General features: G+C 43.5%; 1 protein-coding gene across 1 annotated transcript in view; it reads right to left on the minus strand.

The window, feature by feature from the left end:
- LOC136771841 (trace amine-associated receptor 13c-like) overlaps positions 1 to 18,452 on the minus strand; it is a 31,033-nt gene extending 12,581 nt beyond the window's left edge. Inside the window, exons 1-4 of the mRNA XM_066687018.1 lie at positions 17,378 to 18,452; positions 11,726 to 11,922; positions 10,995 to 11,060; positions 10,600 to 10,747 (exon numbers count right to left, since the gene is read on the minus strand). Coding sequence (XP_066543115.1) covers positions 10,600 to 10,747; positions 10,995 to 11,060; positions 11,726 to 11,922; positions 17,378 to 18,396 — 1,430 coding nt within the window. The 5' untranslated portion in view covers positions 18,397 to 18,452. The remainder of the gene's footprint in view (positions 1 to 10,599; positions 10,748 to 10,994; positions 11,061 to 11,725; positions 11,923 to 17,377) is intronic.
- Between the last annotated feature and the right edge of the window lie 3,374 nt (positions 18,453 to 21,826).

The raw sequence follows: 21,826 nt of genomic DNA on the forward strand, positions 1-21,826 counted from the left end.
GGGAACCGGGAGCAGGCAGCTATAGACTATAAGTAAATGTGTGCATGTAAACCATGAAGTGTAGGTTTCAAATGCTTGTCCTAAACAGAAGCACATGCTTATATTGATTATCAGTATAAATGTGAAAGCAACTGTTACACCCCAGACAAAACAGTCCCTCCTTTAGTGCCGTGATATCCTCTTTGTCCACACTACTACCCATGCACTCACAGTGATCATAGCAGCATTCACCATTATTCACCTCTTACGGTTAATGTCAATGTTCATGTCCTTTGCCCTTCTTTCATTTGGAGTGTTCTGTACTACCTATACCATGCCCTCCTAACACTCGTGTCGGTCTCAGAGATGGAGTTATGATAGCAGTCTCTGTGGGGGAATATGTAGATTCCCATGATGAATTCATCCAGGAACATTGGCTAGGCTAGGCGCAGAACTAACAAGTAGATCTCAAGCCAAGCCTTGACAGGCTTGTGGTCAACTTGTCTCATGTAGTGATATATGATGTGAGCTGTGGTGTATATTGTAGTGTGAGTGCATCTAATGTTTTGTTTCTGCTTCTGCCAACTCACAGAATCCCATATCTGAAGTGCGTGCATCCATTCTGCATACTCCCTCCTGTACCCATCTGTTGTGCTTGTGACTCGTGACTCGTGCTGTATTCGAAGGTATTGGTTCTATCATAATATGATAACCCGTTAATTTACAAGTCAAAGACACGAAGATGCACTCTCACTCGGGATCTCAACTTCTTGTGTGATGCCATGCTGTCTGGCAGGCAAACAGCTGGGAGGTCAAGGCTGCAGCCACTAACACTGCCCCCCACCCCTTAGGGGGGAATCCTTTATCTGTGTGGCCCTGTCTCACAGCATCTCTCCCAGCCTGTATTTCCTGGAGTTTCATGACTTATTTATCTTCCCCTAATCTTTCCCCATGTGTATTTTTACATATTAATAAATTCTTCATCTGCACTCATTCCTCAACTAATATTATCCCCAGAAAACCCATATAATTGTTCTATTCAATCTAATGATTCCCAGGTACTTCAGGAAAGTAAGTTTCATGAAATGTCAATCACTTCCACCTGTGTGGCTCATAGGTCTTCATTGTTTCAACTTCCTCCTATTGAAGTCCAATCTACACTGGTATGTGTTACTGAAGCCAGATTTTACTGATCAATAGTTTATCTCTTACCTACTCAGTGTTTTTTATGGATCCATTTATGTTGTGTTCGGATTGGGGAAATCAAACTCTCCATCGTGGAAATGACTTGCAAAGTTAAATTACAGCATTATAATTTCCCGAAGGTTATTGCTTTATCCCATATCTAAGACACCTTCACTGAGTAATTGCTGTTTCCTCAGATTCCAGTTTCTCTCTCTCTGTCTGTCTCTGTCTGTCTCTCTCTCTCTCTCTGTCTCTCTCTGTCACTCTGTCTCTCTCTATATATCAAAATGTATGTATTATTATTATTATTATTATTATTATTATTATTATTATTATGATTATTATTATTATTATTATTATTATTATTATTTTATTTTGCTCTAATACATTATCCCAACACCTGTTGTTAATCTACCTATTATTGTGTAACACCTAGTTACAACCCTTTCTTCTTTTTTGTTCCCAATCAACTCCTCTGATTGGATGTGGCACTCCAATCCCACTCATGCTTCCTTAACAGATAATCCACCACCGATTCGTCCTTCAGTTTTGACATCCCGTCCCAGTCTTTCCCGTATTCACGGTCTTTCACGTAATACTGTAATACCGAAATTACAATGTCAGCTGGCACTATTCAATCACCTGATATGCAATCCACCTCAGACCCGTGCTAAGAGTAACCCCTTTAGATTTTAACAATATCAGCTGGCACTATCCTAACACCTAGATTGCCTCCTGCAATTGTTCCGCAGACCCAGGTTACCCAAGTAACCTTTGTTGATTTTAACATGTATGTCACACCAATATGCTGCAACACTGCAGTCGCACTTTGGAAAATCTAACTTTTCAGTAGCACCCACCTCTCCGGATGCACACTTGAGCACCCCCAACCACACTGCAGTCTCAACTACAGTGTTCGAATGCTCACTGTCATGATAACCTGGCTGCTAGGGTGACCCTCAAATTTCAACTTTGGAATTTTAAACCTCTCACCCTCTCAATCAAGTCTCCATGTCAAATGAAAGAAATATGCAAAATTTTATTGAGATCAGTTGACATTTAGGGTGTGCTCAAGCATACAGAAATATTCAATTTTTTCGCGAAAACGTGATTTTTAGGTAACAGACTGTAAATTAAAATATAGCCAGTAGCCACTACATGACTGCTCATTTTATAATGTTACAGATATCCTGCTCACAAAATTGCAAATTGTCATAACCATTAGTTGTAAGTTAAACAACAAATTAAATAAATCAGAGTTTTTAGCTAATAACTAACTATACTAGTGCGCTCGACGCTTGCAAACACGATACCAGTCATTCTGCGGATGGTAGATGCAGAAAGTCCATGAAGTACAGTCATCTTGTTACTGTCTGGAAAAAGCTTTCGATGCTCAGCAACAACTTGTAGAAGAAACTGTGTTTGTTCTTCACTTTTAGTCAGTAGACTGTACTCCTGTATCATGGCAACACCTCTCTCTGCAGTCATTTGTTACCCGTAGAGCACGTACAATTTCCTCAGCCTTCAAATAGTCCGGGCTGGTTATCCATTTGTCTGGATCAGTTTGCAGAAATGAATCAGGGATTGACAACAAGTGAAAGAACTTCTTTGAAGTCATCGTCACGAAATCATGCAACTGGATTTCATGGATTTTGGTGATGTCAACTGTTATTCGCTTTGGTGGATCTTCGGATGCTGGCTTTTGAAGTGCTGAAACCATCAACTTTTTCACCTGAGCAGAAACATCTCTGTCAAAGAATGATAATGCAAATAGCTCTTCACTCAAGTACCACAAGTGGCCACATAGCTTCTTTAGTGCACCTTTTGCTGCTTGTGAATCGAGCGAAACCAGTGTTTGCAGAAGCCTCAGATCATTAGCTGGAGCGATGGTTGGCAGCCGAGACAAGAACCACGATTTCAGGTAGACCTGAACACCGAATATGCAGATTTCTGCCAAGCCTTTTTGTTCACGGTTGGTCAGCTTGAAGTCAGAATGTCGAAACAAGAATATCTTGTAAGCGTATATCAGCTTGGCCATGAAGCGGGCTTGATGCAGTGCACCAGGTTTGATTATATGAACACCACGTGGAGGCTCAGCACCCAGAAACAGAATGGCTAGCTCAAGTAGTTCTCTGTAGTCATCACGGGGCTGAGTAGTTTCCAATTGAGAAACTACGAAAAATATAGCTTCTGATTTGATGTCGTGCACTGCGGCTGCTACTTGTGGGTCATCAGTTCCTGCCTTGTAGTCACTGATAATTATGTGAGGCCAAAATGACTTAAACTGTTTGAAAAGTCCGATGTCTGGACCACTTGATGGACCCATAGCCCCTGCAAACACTTCTTCTAGCATTATTTCATGTACATGATGACGGCAAGCCAAATATAACAGGTGTGAATTCAGCTTGCCTTCCAATAACACGCAGGCACCATTTTTTCGTCCAGTATTGCTCGACGTGGTGTCAAAACTAACTGCTTTTATCTGATCCTTGATTCCCCATGATTCAACAGCTTCAAGCATGGCACTTGCCATGGCTTCACCGGTGCCTGCACTCAGTTTGGGAATGCAGAGAAGCTGATCAACTCCAGACCCTGACACAAGGATTGGAAGACGGTCAACTTTTTCATCACCAGTTAAATCCATCATCAGCTTGCCATCAAAATGAAGGGTTAATGGCTTCTTTGGATCAAATCTTGCCTTCAGATCACTTGCGATGAGTAAACGATGATTCTGGCATGCACGCTGGATTGAAGAGCGGTTGATATTGAAGTCCTCAACTTTCTGCCCAGAAGCATGAACACTAGCAGAAAGTGTGTGCACGGCACTGCGGGAGCTCGATTTGGTGCGGTCAAGTGATGCCATTACAACAGCAGTTAATATATTTTTTCTTCCTCTCTTTCTGGTTAATTTGTTTCCTACAATCGAACTTCCAGATTCTTTCTCTGTTGAAAATGGTTCAGAATCAGTATCATCATCACTTGATGACAGTGCAATGCTTTGGTTGAAAATATCTGGTTCTGCTTTCTGTTTTTCTTCCCACTTGCAGCGTTTATCCAGTTTTTGCCTCAGTTCTGCTTCTTTCTTCACCAGTTTTGTATCCACGCCTGCCATTGCACCTTTCCTACCTTATTCATGTTGTGCTAGCAGGAACGCTCTGTCTTCTTCAACTGTGATTAATACTAACGCATCCTGGTGAGCAATGTCAAATAAATCGGAGAATGTATCGGTTAAGCTTTCTTCGTTTGATATCTGTGTTTTAGTTCGACGTCCTTTGTTTTTCTTAAGCCTTTCCCACCTGGAAATTAACTGTTCCAACTGTTCAATAGCATGATGACGAGGTCTTATTGGTATCCTTGCCTTGTGCCAGAATGGTTCCACTTCATGTATTGTCTGAGATGCAGCCTCATGTTTGGTTTTAGCACTACTCGTAAGTTTATGCAGATAAAGGCGCATTACATCACCAACTTATGGCAGCTTAGCTCCAACCAGACTGTCCTTCATATGACCCAGAAGATAAATAACATCTTTGCTACGAGTTACTAGAGCCATAATTAACACTAGCAGAAATTTAATCTACAATTCACTTTCATAATTAATGTAGTTTTTGTTTATGTTTATTACAAAATGGCGACAGGAAGTGACCTCATGATGACATCACTGAGGAGACAGCATACAAAATAAATAATAAATAAGTAAGCTGTGAGAGTGGCAGTGAACAAATACCAAAAATAAGCAATTGCAGTTGCAAATGAGATTTTTGAACAATATAAAAATGAAAACGACTTGAGCACACCCTAAATATTACCCAAATGCAAAAATATTTCGTAGTGTAGCAATAGTCTGGAGGGTGAGAGTCAACATTTTCAAAAGTTTAAATATTTCCCATATTTAAGGGTCACCCTACTGGCTGCACACAACCTCACCACTCCTCTCTGGGGATATGGCTCACCACTTCTCTCTGTGGAGCTGGTGCAGGGCAAAGCCCAAAAACCCAGGACCTTTTAACTTGGAAACATAAACATCTCTCGACTTATTTCACTCTGTATTCTTGACAGTGGGATGGCACCCTACCCCCCCGTACAGAACACTAATTAACAGGGTGGTACTGGAAAATCCTAAACTCACCCTTGCTCTGTACTGGCACCAAAGTCTGGGTCACCAAAGCCACCATCCTCTTCGTGACGCCAACTGAAGAGTCACAGAAATCCAGAGAGAGATGTTTTTATTACAAGCAGCTGCAAGGAAGAGGTTCAAGAGGCAATCTCGAGAACAGTCTTAGAGAAGTTACAAACTACAGGTACTTTTATGCAGACCAGACAGGAGAGAAAGACAACAGGACCCACATGTCTGTCCCGTGATGAGTGTAAGTTTGGTTTCTGCCTGACACCTGCTCAGGAAGATCCATATATAGTCAAATTGGGGAGAATTAAGGCATACATAATGTTTAATATAAGGGGGGTTTGTATGATGTATCAAGCCCAAATTGCTGGTGAAAACTGATTCTTATCAGACTCTGTTCTTCTAGGTATAAGGGTTGAACTATAACACAGTACTGTAGCACAGTGAGACAATGACCTTGTTTACACAGACACACTGGTTCTTTGAGTTCATCCAGCCAGAGATAGCAGACAAGCAGGAACAGATAAAGAGGGGATGACAGTGTCAGATGAGTGTAGAGAGGAAGATCTGGGGATCATTTGTGTAAAAATGTTAAGAGAAACCATGGGATGCGATTAGGGGGCCCAGGGAGCAAGTGCAGAGAGAGAAGGGGAGTAGTTCAAGAGAGTAGATCAGGAGCAGTCGCTTGGAGGAGGCGAGTGGGGAGAGGGTTCAGGGCACTCATTGTGGGTTTGTGACCTAGGAGGAGAGAGGAAAGTTCAGAGTCCGAAAGAGGTGAGAATGAAGAAAAGGAAGCTTGATCGGTGGGAGACTTGGGCATGGGGTAAGGGGCAAGGTTGCAGGGGGAGATGGAGTGGATATTACGGCAGAAGGTGAAAGAGGGAGAGGGTGGGATGGGGAAGGAGGGGAGAGAAAGGGAGAAGGAGATGAAGTGGTGGTCTGAGATGTCCAGGGGTGTCATGGAGAGCGATGAAGGGGAGCAGCCTCTAGAGAAAATTAGATCTAGCTGGCGACCTGCACTGTGAGTGGGGGGAGACAGGGAAAGAGAGAAGTTAAAGGAGTGAAGGAGAGGAAGAAATGCAGCAGAGTGGGAGGAGTTGGAGAGGTGGATGTTGAAGTCTCCCAAGAGAAAGGTAGGTGAGGACAGTGAGGGGAGGGAGGAGAGAAGGAAGTCATCCAGTTCATCCAAGAAGGAAGGGGGTGGACCAGGAGGGTGGTAGAGAACTAGAAGGAACAGGTGAGTGGGAGAGGTGAGTTCCACTGCGTGGAATTCAGAGCTGTTAGCCATGATAGAAGGAGAACAAGGGTGGGAGAGAGAAGAGGAGAGCAGAGCATAAGCCCTGTTCCTCCTCCCCACCTGGTAAGACGAGGGGAGTGGGAGAGGATAAACAGAGAGGATAGGGCAACAGGGGTGGTTGAGATCTCAGGGGGAGATCCATGTCTCAGGGAGAGCGAGGAAATCCAGAGAGAGGTGAGAGGCAAATTGAAGTCAATTCAGTTCAGCTGCTGAGTTGGTGAAAGTAAACGGGTTGTATAAAGGAGATATATTAAAGGACTAGCAGGAATTCTGTTGCAGGAGGAGCCAGGTGGGGCCGTTTCTTGGTCACAGAAAGTTAAGCAGTTGACTAGGGATCTGAAACCAAGAGACTTGGGGGGAAAACAAAACAAAACAAAAAATAACATTTAGAAGCATGTGGCCACTAGTGTCAGGTTTACAGAATGATTGCCTTCCTGGATGAACTCATCAAGAAGGTTTAATTTGTGAACATTGTCAGCAGGTTGAAATCCTAGAGATCAAGGTTTGTGATCTTGAGGCTCAGCTTGTTGATCTGGGCTGTATTAGGGATATAGAAAAATTGGTCAATTAGCCCATGAGAGAGATGGTGTGCACGCCAAAACCTAGGAGAGTTGAGACCGTAGAGCAGGAAAGTGAACAGAACTGCTGGGTTACAGTAGGTCGTAACCACAGAAAAGGGCGCGCACAACCTCTAGAGCAGGAGTGGGGAACGTCTGGCCTCCGGGCCGTATACGGCCCCTGAGACTGTTTGCTCCGGCCCTAGAGTCAATTTGAAATAAATAATTTCTGTGACATACACTTAACACTAGAAGCGCCGAGCTTATGTAATAAACATCTCAACTGCATTTTAACTGCATAAACACGAAAGTAAATAAGTTATAAACACATTTACATAGAATAGCCAAAATCGGGTTATTTTCACCAGTCATTAAAATACATAATAACTCAAATATAACACATAATCCTGCCTGCCCTTTACAATACAGTCAGTCTGGTGCTCAAGTGGCGATGTCTACCTGTCTACAGTCTTTCATGTGCTTGAAAAGCACACGCATTGTACAGCATTACAGGTGTTTTCTTACAACTGTAGTCAAATTGAGTGGTTACAGTGATTACCCGCAAATAAACATGGATTCGAAACAGAGATTGAAGAGAGCTTTTGGAAATGCCGTGTATATGAACATGACTGATTCAGGGGCATCAGTGATACTGGCAATGACAGATCATTCGTGGGTTTGTGCCAGTGTTGTGAAAACATTGCGAGTGAAATGCCAGTTCCAAATGAGTGCTTTTACTCCACTGATCAATACGTGATTGCTACTACACGTAGAACAGAGTGCAATAGCGCAGGCACATTGCACGCTCTATATTTTCATCGAGTAAAAGCGTTCACCTGGAGAGGGCTGTCAAAATGCAGTGTGAGGTATGAGCTCCTGCAGGGAAAGTGGAGAAACGTGTCCTGTGTGGACTGTCCTGAGCTGTCAGGTATGCAGGCTAGATATATAGTAAATGGTTTATTGAAATACACTGATTTTATTCACTGTAGCTTTGTATGTCGAAACAAAGTTTACACAGTGTTGAAAATGTTTACTTTAGTGTACAATTATCTTTTGATCAATGCAATAGTTATTTTTGAACTAATAATGCTTTTGAGCATTATTCCAATATTTACGTTTACACTTGTTTCATTATCTTATTGTATGCCTTTTTTGAGCTTTTTGCTTATTGTAGGCTATTTAGTTATTTATGTTTTGACTGCAGTGTGTGCGTTTAGAAAAAAGTGATTTGTTCTTGCATTAGAATGTAAGTTTAATCTGTATTAATGTTTTGATGTAGGTGTATTAATTAAGGTTGTGGATACATTTGTGAACACTCAAATGGCGCTTGATAGGAAAACGGTTCCCCACCCCTGCTCTAGAGACACCCCAAGAGCTAGAATTGCCCAACAAGTTCCAACTGCTGGACACCAAATTGGACAGTGACAGCTCAGAGGGTGATTGGAGGGCAGTTGAGCACCTGAGCACCATGGTGCCCACTCCCCGCCAGAAGAAGGAGGTAGTTATAGTAGGAGATTAAATTCTTAGAGGCGAAGGCTTACAGTGTGTTCTAGTGATAAGGAGACCCGCATGGTATCTTGCCTGCCTGGTGTTCAAGTTGCAGATCTCCCTAAACTAGTAGACGGGCTACTGGCCAAACCTGGGGGGAATCCACTGGTCATGGTCTATGTTGGAACCAATGACATAGGAAAAGGTAGGACAGAGGTTCTGCAAGACAACTTTAAAGAGTTAGGAACAAAACAAAATGCCTGGAGTATAAGGAACAAGATGTTAGACCTAGAAGCCACAGTGCTGGTGGGTGACTATGATGTTGTAGGAGTGACTGAAACAATAGGTTGCGTATGCAACCCCGGTTATCTGAAAAAGGAAGCACTGCCCAAGGGGGAGGGGTTTCTGCGCACTTCTGAAACTTCTGAAACTTCTCAAACTATATACAGGGCGGCCTCATAAGGCAACATGCCTGTAGGCCGCACGACAAGCCCCTGGAACACTGTCTATACATCCAGGAGCAGCTCGCGTGGGTGCTCGACTGGAAGGTATAGTCCGGTGGAAGGGAAAGACATGGTTCACTAGCTCCCTCAGGATGCACTTACAGGGGCAGACTGGGAGAGGAAAGGCAGGAGCCAGAGCCTGCAGGCTACTGGGGCTCGACTGCAGCCAACACCGGGTTCCCAATGGAAGGGACCGGTCCCATCATATCCAACCTGTAGAACCGGGCAAATGTAAGTGGTGAGGCCCAAGCTGCAGCCGCACAAATGTCTGCCAAGGGGGCACCTTGAAAAAGGGCCCACGATGTGGCAACGTCTCGAGTCGAGTGGGCCACCAGGTGATCAGGCACCGGGGTCCCGGTAGACTCGTAGGCCATGGTAATGGTGTCCACAATCCAATGCGAGAGGCACTGCTTTGAAAGTGCCTGGCCCTGTGTCTGCGCTCCATAAGACACAAACAGTTGGTCTGAGCGTCGAATGTCCTTAGTTCGTTCCAAATAGCACCTGAGGGCCCGCACAGGGTAGAGCAGGTGAAGCTGACTCTCTTGCTCTGAAGCGAAGGGAGGAGGATGAAAAGCCATCAACTCAATAGGCCTCTTGACATGAAATGGAGACAGCACTTTCGGGAGGAACGCAGGGTTAGGCCGTAGCGTGACCCTGAAGCCATCTCCCACAGAACAGACACACGATGGGTGTACGGACAGGGTGTGTAACTCGCTCACGCGTTTTGCAAAAAGTGACACCAGCTTCAGCTCAGCTGAGTTCAGTGGCTCAAATGGGGCTTGGGAAAGTGAGTCCAGCACTACATCAAGGCGCCATGCAGGCAGTGAAAAGGTTCGAGGAGGCCATAGGCGTCGAGCTCCCTTTAGCAACTGCACAGCCAGAAAATGAGACCCAGGGGGCTCGCCATCAATCCAAACATGACATGTCGAGATGGCTGCCAGATACATTTTGAGCGTGGACGGGGACTTGCCCTGGTCCAACAGCTCTTGTAGAAATTGCAATATGACCCCGATGGGGCAATTAATTGGGTCTTGACCGCCGTCTTGGCACCACGTGCTAAACGTCCGCCAGCGGTAGGAATACTGCGACCTCGTAGGAGGAGCTCTCGCCGACTGAATAGTGGCAACTACCGCTCCCGCTCAGGGGCCAGGCCCAAAGCCGGAGGAGGCCCGGATTGGGGTGCCAAAGTGTGCCCTGCACCTGGGACAACAAGTCTGCTCTCACTGGGAGCTGCCAAGGCTCTCCATGGAGGAGGGCAATCTGGTCCGCGATCCAGAATCTGCGAGGCCACCGTGGGGCTATCAGTAGAGCTGACGCTCGTTCTCTCCTGACCTTCTCCAGGACCACCGGGAGAAGGGGAACGGTGGGAACGCGTAAAGGAGACATGTGGGCCACGTGTGGGCTAGCGCGTCGATCCCTAGGGTTCCTTAGAGGTCTTGGACGGAGAACCATAGTGGGCAGTGTGTGTACTCTGCCGAGGCAAAGAGATCCACGTCCGCCCTGCCGAACCGGCAGTTGTTGTACCGCAAGCAGGTGGAGGCGCCATTCCGAGACCGGGGGGCCTCCCCGAGAGTGGAGGTCCGCCGCAGTGTTGGACAGGCCTGGGAGGTGAACTGCTCTGATGGAGCGGAACCGTGGTTGCGTCCACAGAAGCAGACGGCGTGCTAGACAGTACAGTCTATGTGACCGGAGACCTCCTTGCCTGTTGATATAGGCAACAACCGCAGTGTTGTCCATCTGGACCAGCACATGTCTGTCCCGCAGGACTGGCAGGAAACGAGTCAGTCCGAGGAGTACTGCTTGTAACTCCAGGATGATGATATGGAGGGCCCGTGCGGGCTCCGTCCACCTGCCTTGGACTTCACGTCCGTCGCAGACTTCTCCCCAGCCCTGCTTGGAGGCGTCTGTCGTCATGACTGCTTGGTGGTAAACTGGCCCCAGGGGCACACCGAGGGTCAAATTGTGGGGGCTCCACCACCAACGGAGCGCCTTCCATCACGCCGGAGTGACTGTGACTCGGCATGCTCGATCGTGGCGAGTGTGCATCCTGAGAGACCTGAACCACCACTGCAACGGCCTCAACTGGAGGAGGCCAAGGGGGAGGGTCTGTGATGCAGCCGCTGGCGCCAGTGTGGCGAGCATGGCAACGGAATCGAGGCAGAGTCCGAGGAACTGTGCCTGCTGAGTTGGCGTCAGGCGGCTCTTCTCTCGATTGACCCGAAGGCCCAATTTGGAGAGGCGGCCTAAAATCAGGTCCGTGTGTATCCGAACCTGCTCCCTAGAGTGAGAACAAACCAGCCAGTCGTCTAGATAATTGAGGACGCGGACCCCCTGGCAATGGGGGCTAGCATGATGTCCATGCACTTGGAAAAAGTGTGTGGGGCTAGCGACAGGCCAAAGGGGAGAACAGCAAACTTGAATGCTTGGCCCTTGAAGGCGAAGCGGAGAAACCGTGGTGAATCAGTCAACAGGCTTGATGGCCTTCGCGGATTGCTCGCTTCTCCAGGAGAGCGGCGATTTCAACGTGAAGATTTGGTCCATCCTGCTGCTGAGAGCAAGGATAGCCTCATTGCGCTCTCTATCCACTGAGCCTGACCTCCTTTGGCGACGGCGCGGCGAGGAGGAGGCCAGCGAAGACTCAGAAGAGGGGGAGGGAGCCCGGGGGCATCACTCCACAGCTCCTCCTCGTCGTTCGTCCGCGGGCACGTCAGGCAGGGGGCGGCAGCCAGCACAGCAGCGGGAGTAGGTGGGGACGCGGGTGCAGGAGGCGCGGCTGTCCCCAGCACTATTATCCTGGAGGAGGGGACGGAGGGACTCAGGGAGAGGCGGAGATCCAGCGCCCCCGAGACCCCCCCCCCACCGTCACTCGCCAGAGTGGGGAATCGCTGGGCACAGCGGCGAGTGCGGTGGCGCCTGGTAAGATGGCGGACCTCCGTGCCCAAACAGACGGGACATAAGACTTCCCCACTCCAGGCGGGCAAGGTGTGGTGGCCGCAAGCGGCACAGTGGCGGGGGCGAGAGGAGTTCATCGCCAAGTGCACACGCGCATGCACAGGGAAACGTGCAGCAGAGGCGCCGATCGGTGTTTGCACCGGGGGCACACAACAACTGGAACACCTCTGCAACAAGTGGAGCGCCTAGTGGGCCCGCTGCTGTAAGTGCGTCTCTATTTGGCAACGTTTATATACACGGGGGCGCTGCGACACCAACCACACGCAACCTTGCTGTTGCCGGACTGAACACTGTGTATACCAAGCACAAGGTGCTGGATACAAGCGCAACGTAGGCCCGTAGGCTTAACCACACCGTGTATGCCGGGGTTTCCGGGGACAACGGGTGACGTGGAGTCTGGGGTCCGCGGGGGCTGAGGGTAGTAGACCACCAGCCATAGCGGGATCTAAAACCAAGGCATGCATGCATGGACCGGGAGGGCTAGCAGTACTTGTTTTTGGTGAACTGAGAGAGCGAGATCTCCTACAGCCGCAGCTGCGGGCTGTAGTGCGTGCGCAAGCCGGACGAGGAGCACCTCACATGGGGGAGAGATCTCTTACGACACACCGCGGCTCCGGCCGGGCAGCCGTGTCACGGATTTTACTGCCGCTGCTAGCGCTCCTGCTGTGGAGGAAAAAGCCCTGTGGACAAAAAACCAACACAGCAAGCAGTCGGAATATATATAGCACTATATAAACACGACTATTATTTTTAAAAGTCTCTTCTTGTGAACGAAACTGAAACCGGTCCTCCTGTGCGCGGATGGGACAGAATCAGGATTAGCTATCAATAATAACTAAACAAACACAAGACAGAGACGATGTGTAGCGAAAACGGTGGTGAACAACACTATGAAGTGAGCCAGGCAGCCGAAATACGCAGTTTGAATGTTTATTACAAACACAGACACAGAGAGCTTATGTTCCTGAGTCAAGCGAAGAGGCAAAAGAGTATGAACCTGCGCTAACGTCACGTTTTATAGAACAGGAAGTGGGAAGGGACCTGTTCTGAGTGACGAGCGCAGGGGCCAATGGCAGCTTTGATAGAGTGACATTTCAATCGGGTTCCCGCGGAAGTGCGCAGAAACCCCTCCCCCTTGGGCAGATCTTCCGACTTGAAAGATAACATGGCTTACAGAAAATGTTGGGGATGAATACAAATTGAAAGGATACACACAGTTTAGGAGAGACAGGCAAAATCGAAGAGGGGGTGGGGTAGCATTATATGTGAAAAATAACATTGAGGCAGAAGAACTGTAGATCCCAGTAACGGAACAGAATCTTTGTGGGTAAAACTTTTGAATAAAAGATCCAGAGGATTAGTGGTGTTGTGTTACAGTGTGTTACAGACCACCCAACTCAGATATTCAGCAGGATGTTGCATTGTACAATTTAATCAGGTCTGCATGCAACAAGGATGTGGGTGTTTTAATGGGGGACTTCAATTTCACAAACATAGACTGGGAAACCCCAGTTGGGACTACAGAAGCAGAAATAGAAATGGTTGAGATGGTAGGTGACTACTCTCTCACTCAATTTGTCAAGGAACCAACCAGAGAGAGTGCATGCATTGACTTGATCTTTTCAAATGACCAAGATAGAGTCAGAGGGACACTAGTTAGTGAACCAATGGCAAACTGTGACCACAATATGGTTAACTTTGAGGCATTCTTTCAAAAAAACAGGACCAAGTCTAAAAAAATGGTCTACAATTTTAGAAAAGCAAACCTTGAAGGTATGAGGCGGCACTTGGAAGAGGTTGACTGGAGCACACTGGATACAGATTTAGTTGAACATGGATGGTTATATTTTAAGAATATATTACTTGAAGCTCAGGAGAAATTTATACCAAAACTTAGCAAATTGAAGACCAACAAACATTGGCCAAAATGGTTTAATAGAAGTATGCAAAAAAATATCAAGAGAAAGAAAATGTTGTATAGTGCATACAAAAGGGATGGAGATTAAACAATATATATAGAATATTTTGAGCTGCAAAGAGAAAGGGATCAGGAAAGCAAAGAGGGAAATAAAAAGAAACATAGCTCTTGGAGCTGAAGCTAATGCAAAGAGCTTTTTTCAATACTTTTTCAATACTTTTCAATAATTTTTTCAATACTACAACAGCAAGAGGTCAATAAAGGAGGAAGTGAAACAGATAAAGGGCAAAAATTGAAGTATCTTGGAAAACGAACAAGATGTGGAAAATGTTCTAAATGAGTATTTCACAGAGGTTTTAACAGAAGAAAAAACAGATAACATACCACAGGTTAACAACCAGTCCAGTCAAACCCTAAGAGAGATCAGGATAATTGAGGAGGAGGTACTAAAGGGACTAGCAGAATTAAAAACAAACAAATCACCTGGGCCAGATAGTATATTTCCAACAGTACTTAAAGAAATGAGGGAAATTATGTATAGGCCCCTAACTCAAATATTCCAAATGACACTTAGAACAGGGGATGTGCCAACTAACTGGAAGATGGCAAAAAAAAATACCAATCCACAAGAAAGGGGACAAAACTGAGCCAGGAAATTACAGACCAATCAGTCTCACCTGCATCACTGGAAAAAATGATTAGACAGAAAATAGAGGAGCATCTTAATGAAAACCATATTCTTGGAGATAGTCAACATGGGTTTAGACAAGGCAGATCATGTCTTACTAATTTAGATTTTCAGAAAGCTTTTGATTCCACACCAAAGACTGATCCTCAAATTGGAAGCTGTAGGCATTCAGGGTAATGTAAGCAGATGGATTATGAACTGGTTGATGTATAGGATACAGAGGATGTTGATAAGAGGAGTTGCTTCTAACCGCAGTGACATTGTTAGTGGAGTTCCACAGGGATCAGTACTATGGCCTATTGTCACAACGTAGCTGTTTTCACAACCATACCACAACATTTTGATTAAGTTGATACAAAACATTTCTACAATGTTATTAAGTGTCATTGTAGCAACATTGCCACAACATTTTTTTTTTTGGAGTAAAGTAACATTTCTAACACTGTAACAACATTGTAGCAACATTGTGTTGGCCCCAACTAATCCACAACCTTACTACAACATTGGGAGCATGTTGTGTGTTAGCTGGGCTACTGCTATCCGACCATGCCAATCATATGCCGACATTGGCTATACGTCACTCCCCCGACCATTTTACTGTCCGACCATGCCAACCATATGCCGACGTTGGCCCAACGTCCTGTGCTATCTGGGAAGTATAGAATAAATGTGGGAATTATTGTATACACATTTCGGTGTGAACTGGTATCTATTGTACATATTTGCAGAAAGCAATTATGTTCCAGACAATCTAAAAGACACCCAGCAATGAATATGAATACTACATGTGAGAACAACAAATAAAAACACATTAATAAAAAAATGTAAAGACAAATAGAGAGCCTTTTAATATATGTTAAATATGCTAAACATTATGTGTTACATGCATGTTAAGGTACAACGCTTCAGTTGAAGCAACCCTTCTGATCCCAGTGAATTAGGCACCCCAGTGAGTGCTTCCAGTAACAGTGTAGACTCTCAGCAGGACACAGCCCTGGGAAGTAAAGTCACTGACATAAAGTCTGTTCGTTTATCTTCGTTTATTGAAAGTTTCACATGGCCTTTTATACATCTACAAGCAATATTTCAAAGGAGTTTCGGGGCCGTCCCGAACCTGGATGATATTTTCTTGACATATGTCCCGGGGCAGCTCCGAGACACGGGAAGCAATAATTCATGAGGTATTCTTTATAATTAGGGAAACAATATTTCATCCAGACATGGAAGCACTGGTTCCAAGGACACAGCACACACTATACTGATAAGAACATGTTATATAGTTTTGGTTTGTTAACTAAAGAATGTCCACAGCAGTAGAAATTATCTCTATCTGCCACACAGATAAGTCTGAGCAGAGAAATCCTAATAAGAACAAAGAAACCCTTATAAGAGCAAGTTTTAACTAGTAACTTACTGGAAAGTGTATGTACAATACATAGGGGGCAATTTTACCCCAACAATGCATATTGATTAAATGTAGGCAGTAATGGCATTTAGAATAGATTACTTGGAAAAATCAAGGTTTATAGTGAGGGGGGGAAATGTAATGAATCGAGTCCCGCAACTAAAGTGTCAAGGATGGGAACAAGAGGGCAGTTTGAGCCACACAAGCTGCAATTAAACTATAGACTATGATGAGGAGAACACAGTCTGCACCAATACAACCCGAAATGTCTCCAACTGTTTTGAAATCGGAGTCTGTTTGTATTATTATTATTATTATTATTATTATTATTATTATTATTATTATTATTATTATTATTCCGTCATGCAGTTAATGATTTGATCAGTCCTTACAATTTCATACCTAGAACAAGGTGCAGCGCGGCGCCGGAGGTTCAGCTGAAGCTATGCTATTATTCTATTATTCTCCCCTTTAAACACATTTTAACAATACAGATAACAATTACAATGCAGAATCCGTCAAATTCCAAGATTACATTACCCCATTACATATAAATAATATATATATATATATATATATATATATATATATATATATATATAATTTAAATCCTTCAATAATAATAATAATAATAATACACTCAATTAGATTATAAATACCTTCTACTGAATACTTTTTAAGCAAAGTCAATAAATCTTGAATACAGCTTGCTATTTCCTCTCAAATGCATTTGGATATTTTTGTGGAAATTCGATCAAACATTTTGTAGCAATCTAAAATTTGAACTGCCAACTTGAAAAGAGCCCTTCTCTCAACATTCTTAATTCATCTGAGAGTTCATATCACAGCTTCCGTTTGTGCCCTGATAATGCACTTTGCAAAGAAATACCATGAACATGAAATGATGTAGTGTAGTGATATGCTCATCCAACAACACAGGAAGTCATTTGCAGATATCTTGAAATGATTTAGAGATATCTCTAAATATTTGAAGATATCTTAAAATGCATTTAGAGATATCTCTAAATGGTAATTTGGCTTGCCATAATCAACTTACTCTGCACAGTACATTCATGTAAACACAAAACCTTACAATTTTGAACATATTCTATAAACCCATTGTCAAGCCTGATTAAGAAAAAAGATATACCACAGATATACTGCATGCAAATGGATACATTAAAAAAGGCTTTAAAATAACACATTCTGTTTCAATATGTAACTTTGCAGCACTATATATAGTATATATGTATACATATGTTTTTTATTTTTTTATTCTGTGTACAGTTTCTTTCTAGAGGAATTAGGGTGAAATATTTTTAAAGTAACAATGAGCTTCAGTGCTTTTTGAAACCATGGATAGAAAAAAGCATAAATCAGTGGATTAAATGTGGAATTAACGTAAGACAAACATAAAACAGCATCCATCACTACTCGTGGAATCTTTACATTGAAAAATAAGTAAAGCATGTCAGCTATGTAGTAAGGGAGGCAGCAACCTATAAAGACACCCATTACTATTCCTAGCGTTTTAGCAGCTTTGTGCTCTCTGTTGCGCTGTGCTCTTCTTCTACTGTTTTCAAGTGTAAATGTTCTGTCTTCCATTATTTGTATTAGTCTTGCTTGGTTTCTGGCAACAGTGTAAATGCATGCATATATCCCAATCATGACAAAACAAGGTAAAAAAAAAGTTAGTAAATCCAGGTATATCCAAATGTTATTATAAAGAACTACACAGGCACCCTCACATGATAACATTGCAGCCAATTCCTGAAGACTTTGGTCATTGGATGAGGAGAAAAACACTGCAAAGCTATATAATGCTCCCAATACCCACGCAAAACTAATAAAAATCCAGGCTACTCTGATGTTGATTTTGTTTGCATAATGAAGAGGCTCACACACTGCATAGTAGCGATCAATAGCAATAAAACACAAGTGAAAAACGGAAGTATTGCAAAACAAATTTGTAATACATACATGAAAGTAGCAAAAAAATGATCCATAATACCAACAATTTTCAACCATAATGATCATACTGAATGGAAGAACAAAAATGCCGAGAATTAAATCAACAATTGCTAGAGAAAGAACCAACAGATTATTTGGTGAATGAAGCTGCTTGAAATGAGAGATGGAAATAATCACAACCAGATTGCCACCAATTGTGATCAGCAATGTTAGCACAAACACAAAATACATAACTGCTCTTTCAACAACTGATCTGGAGTGTTTAATGCAGGATCTGGTAACATTTTCATAGCAGTACTCTACTGAGTCCATCTGAATGAAGGATGAATTCATCTTGTAGAGGTTGGAAGTGAGATATTGGTGAATCCACAAGATGCAAGTTCAGTCAGAAGTAAAAGAAAATAAAAATCTGTTTAGAGAAAGATGTTTAAATTAAATGCATTTACTTTCATAAAATCCAAAATGTCTAATTATTTTTAATCTATTTAAATATTAAAATACAAATGCTTATAATATTGAAAAAATCAGGAAGATGGTTGCATTATAAGTTGCTGTTGCATTATAACTTGCTGTGTTGCCTGAGGTTATTCACTCTCAGGATACTGTAATTCACTAAAAGACAAAGCAAATCACTGCAATCTACATAATGAACTTAAAACACAAATATAACCAAAATTTTGTGTGCTACTATTAGTAAAATACATTACCTTATCACATAACAACTTCTTCATTGATGAAGACCCTGTGTGTACTTCCCATCTTCTGGATTCCCTGAATGTGTTGACTCCTGGTTGTAAAGCAGACTTATATACAGTGTGAGAGCTCCCTGGAGTTCAGTGACACTTGGATATCTTGGGAGATAATTAAATGTGATGGGTTATGAAGACTAGTTGTACTCATCATTTCAGACCACAGTGAAGCAATGGGTGAGTGGTGTGTAATGTAACAAATGTACCACTTTACATTGACTGCTATGCTAATGTAAAATGCTTCATATAGTTTTTATAATTCATAAATACATGATTGTTTTTGATTTAAAAAAAATAGTTTTTAACTCGTATTAGTGCCTGAAGAACTGGTTGTAAAGCAGACTTACACTGATCAGCCATAACATTATGACCACTGACAGGTGAATAATCTTGTTATCATGGCACATGTCAGTGGGTGGGATACAGTGGGGGAAAAAAGTATTTGATCCCCTGCTGATTTTGTACGTTTGCCCACTGACAAAGAAATGATCAGTCTACAATTTTAATGGTAGGTGTATTTTAACAGTGAGAGACAGAATAACAACAAAAAAATCCAGAAAAACGCATTTCAAATAAGTTATAAATTGATTTGCATGTTAATGAGGGAAATAAGTATTAGACCCCTTCGACTTAGTACTTGGTGGCAAAACCCTTGTTGGCAATCACAGAGGTCAGACGTTTCTTGTAGTTGTCCACCAGGTTTGCACACATCTCAGGAGGGATTTTGTCCCACTCCTCTTTGCAGATCCTTTCCAAGTCATTAAGGTTTCGAGGCTGACGTTTGGCAACTCGAACCTTCAGCTCCCTCCACAGATTTTCTATGGGATTAAGGTCTGGAGACTGGCTAGGCCACTCCAGGACCTTAATGTGCTTCTTCTTGAGCCACTCCTTTGTTGTCTTGGCTGTGTGTTTTGGGTCATTGTCATGCTGGAAAACCCATCCACGACCCATTTTCAATGCCCTGGCTGAGGGAAGGAGGTTCTCACCCAAGATTTGACGGTACATGGCCCCGACCATCGTCCCTTTGATGCGGTGCAGTTGTCCTGTCCCCTTAGCAGAAAAACACCCCCAAAGCATAATGTTTCCACCTCCATGTTTGACGGTGGGGATGGTGTTCTTGGGGTCATTCCTCCTCCTCCAAACACGGCGAGTTGAGTTGATGCCAAAGAGCTCGATTTTGGTCTCATCTGACCACAACACTTTCACCCAGTTCTCCTCTGAATCATTCGGGTGTTCATTGGCAAACTTCAGACGGGCCTGTACATGTGCTTTCTTGAGCAGGGGGACCTTGCGGGCGCTGCAGGATTTCAGTCCTTCACGGCGTAGTGTGTTACCAATTGTTTTCTTGGTGACTATGGTTCCAGCTGCCTTGAGATCATTAACAAGATCCTCCCATGTAGTTCTGGGCTGATTCCTCACCGTTCTCATGATCATTGAAACTCCACGAGGTGAGATCTTGCATGGAGCCCCAGACCGAGGGAGACTGACAGTTATTTTGTGTTTCTTCCATTTGCGAATAATCGCACCAACTGTTGTCACCTTCTCACCAAGCTGCTTGGCGATGGTCTTGTAGCCCATTCCAGCCTTGTGTAGGTCTACAATCTTGTCCCTGACATCCTTGGCCAGCTCTTTGGTCTTGGCCATGGTGGAGAGTTTGGAATCTGATTGATTGATTGCTTCTGTGGACAGGTGTCTTTTATACAGGTAACGAGCTGAGATTAGGAGCTATTATTTTTAAGTCATATCGCCCAGCCCTACTACCTACATATTACATGCATTGTGTTGCTTCTTACAGAATACAAAAGTAAATCTTAAGTTGTCACTTTCTTGCTCAGTAATTCCTGTTGTTACATATAGTATACAAAAGTCAGCAAAATCTGTTATTTTTACAAATTCAGTTTACATATACTTCTGTTGCATTTTTACTTCTAAACATTGCACATTCTAGAAATCTCTCTTAAGAGAAGGGCAATGGACTTATTCTTACTTCATGGCTCTTATTCTATTCATTTGAATAATTTGACATCTCTCCCAAAAGTACATTATGAATTAAACTATCAATACAAGTGAAGACTCTGTATAGGAAAGTTGAAGAAAGTGTTTTGTGATAATTGTATAGTGTTTTATATTAACACTAGCATTAGAAGTAGCTTGTATACAGACTGAGCAGATTAGCTTTAGCAGGCTAAGCAAAAGGTCAACAAGGTTCATTTGTTAGAAACTCCTGTCAGTAATAAAAGATCACACAGTGCCGAAATAGCCTACTGCTGTTTTGTTGAAAATCTGTTTGTAACTTAATTGTTTCTCCAGATAGGCAGGAATTGTTTCTGTTAATGAGTGATTGACACTAGGTAAATGACGACTGTGGGATCGCATCTTCCTAGTGCACATCAAAGACAGACATCTGCTTTTTGGATCCATCGCGGTACGACAGATCGTAAACAGACCCGGAATTGTATCTTCTGATTGGATGAACGACCATAAGATTTCACGTCACTTTCCTATAAAGCTGCACTCATGTTTGTAAACATTAAGTTCTCACTGAAGGAATTTTCCTGACGTGGTGCTTCCGAGCCAGCTTGATTAAAGTTCTATTTGCTTTATCTCCAGGACTTCTCCACTTATTTCCGAGACGGTTCTACAACAAGGATTTACTGTATGCTACTGTGGACGCCATTTGAGCTGTTTCACAATGTATTGTAGATTTCTATAATCTGGGAAACCTTTAATTATAATCTTTTAACTTATTTCTCCATTAATCAACCATCAGTCTTGTTACATCAGTTCTCCACACTTCCCCAGTTTGCCTACAGAGGTCATCATCACCTGAATTCTAACCCTGTCTTTCACATTCTCCAGCACAATGATCAATCACCCAATTAACATTCCTCAGCACCATGTGCACATGCACCATCAACACTCTACTCCCATTGGACCAGCACTACACCTCACCGTCCCCTGCTTCCCTCTGCTCTGTATTTAAACCTCCTGTTAGTTTTATTCAATGCTAAGTC

The sequence above is a fragment of the Amia ocellicauda genome, chromosome 1 (assembly GCF_036373705.1).
Source record: "Amia ocellicauda isolate fAmiCal2 chromosome 1, fAmiCal2.hap1, whole genome shotgun sequence".
NCBI classification, from domain to species: domain Eukaryota; kingdom Metazoa; phylum Chordata; class Actinopteri; order Amiiformes; family Amiidae; genus Amia; species Amia ocellicauda.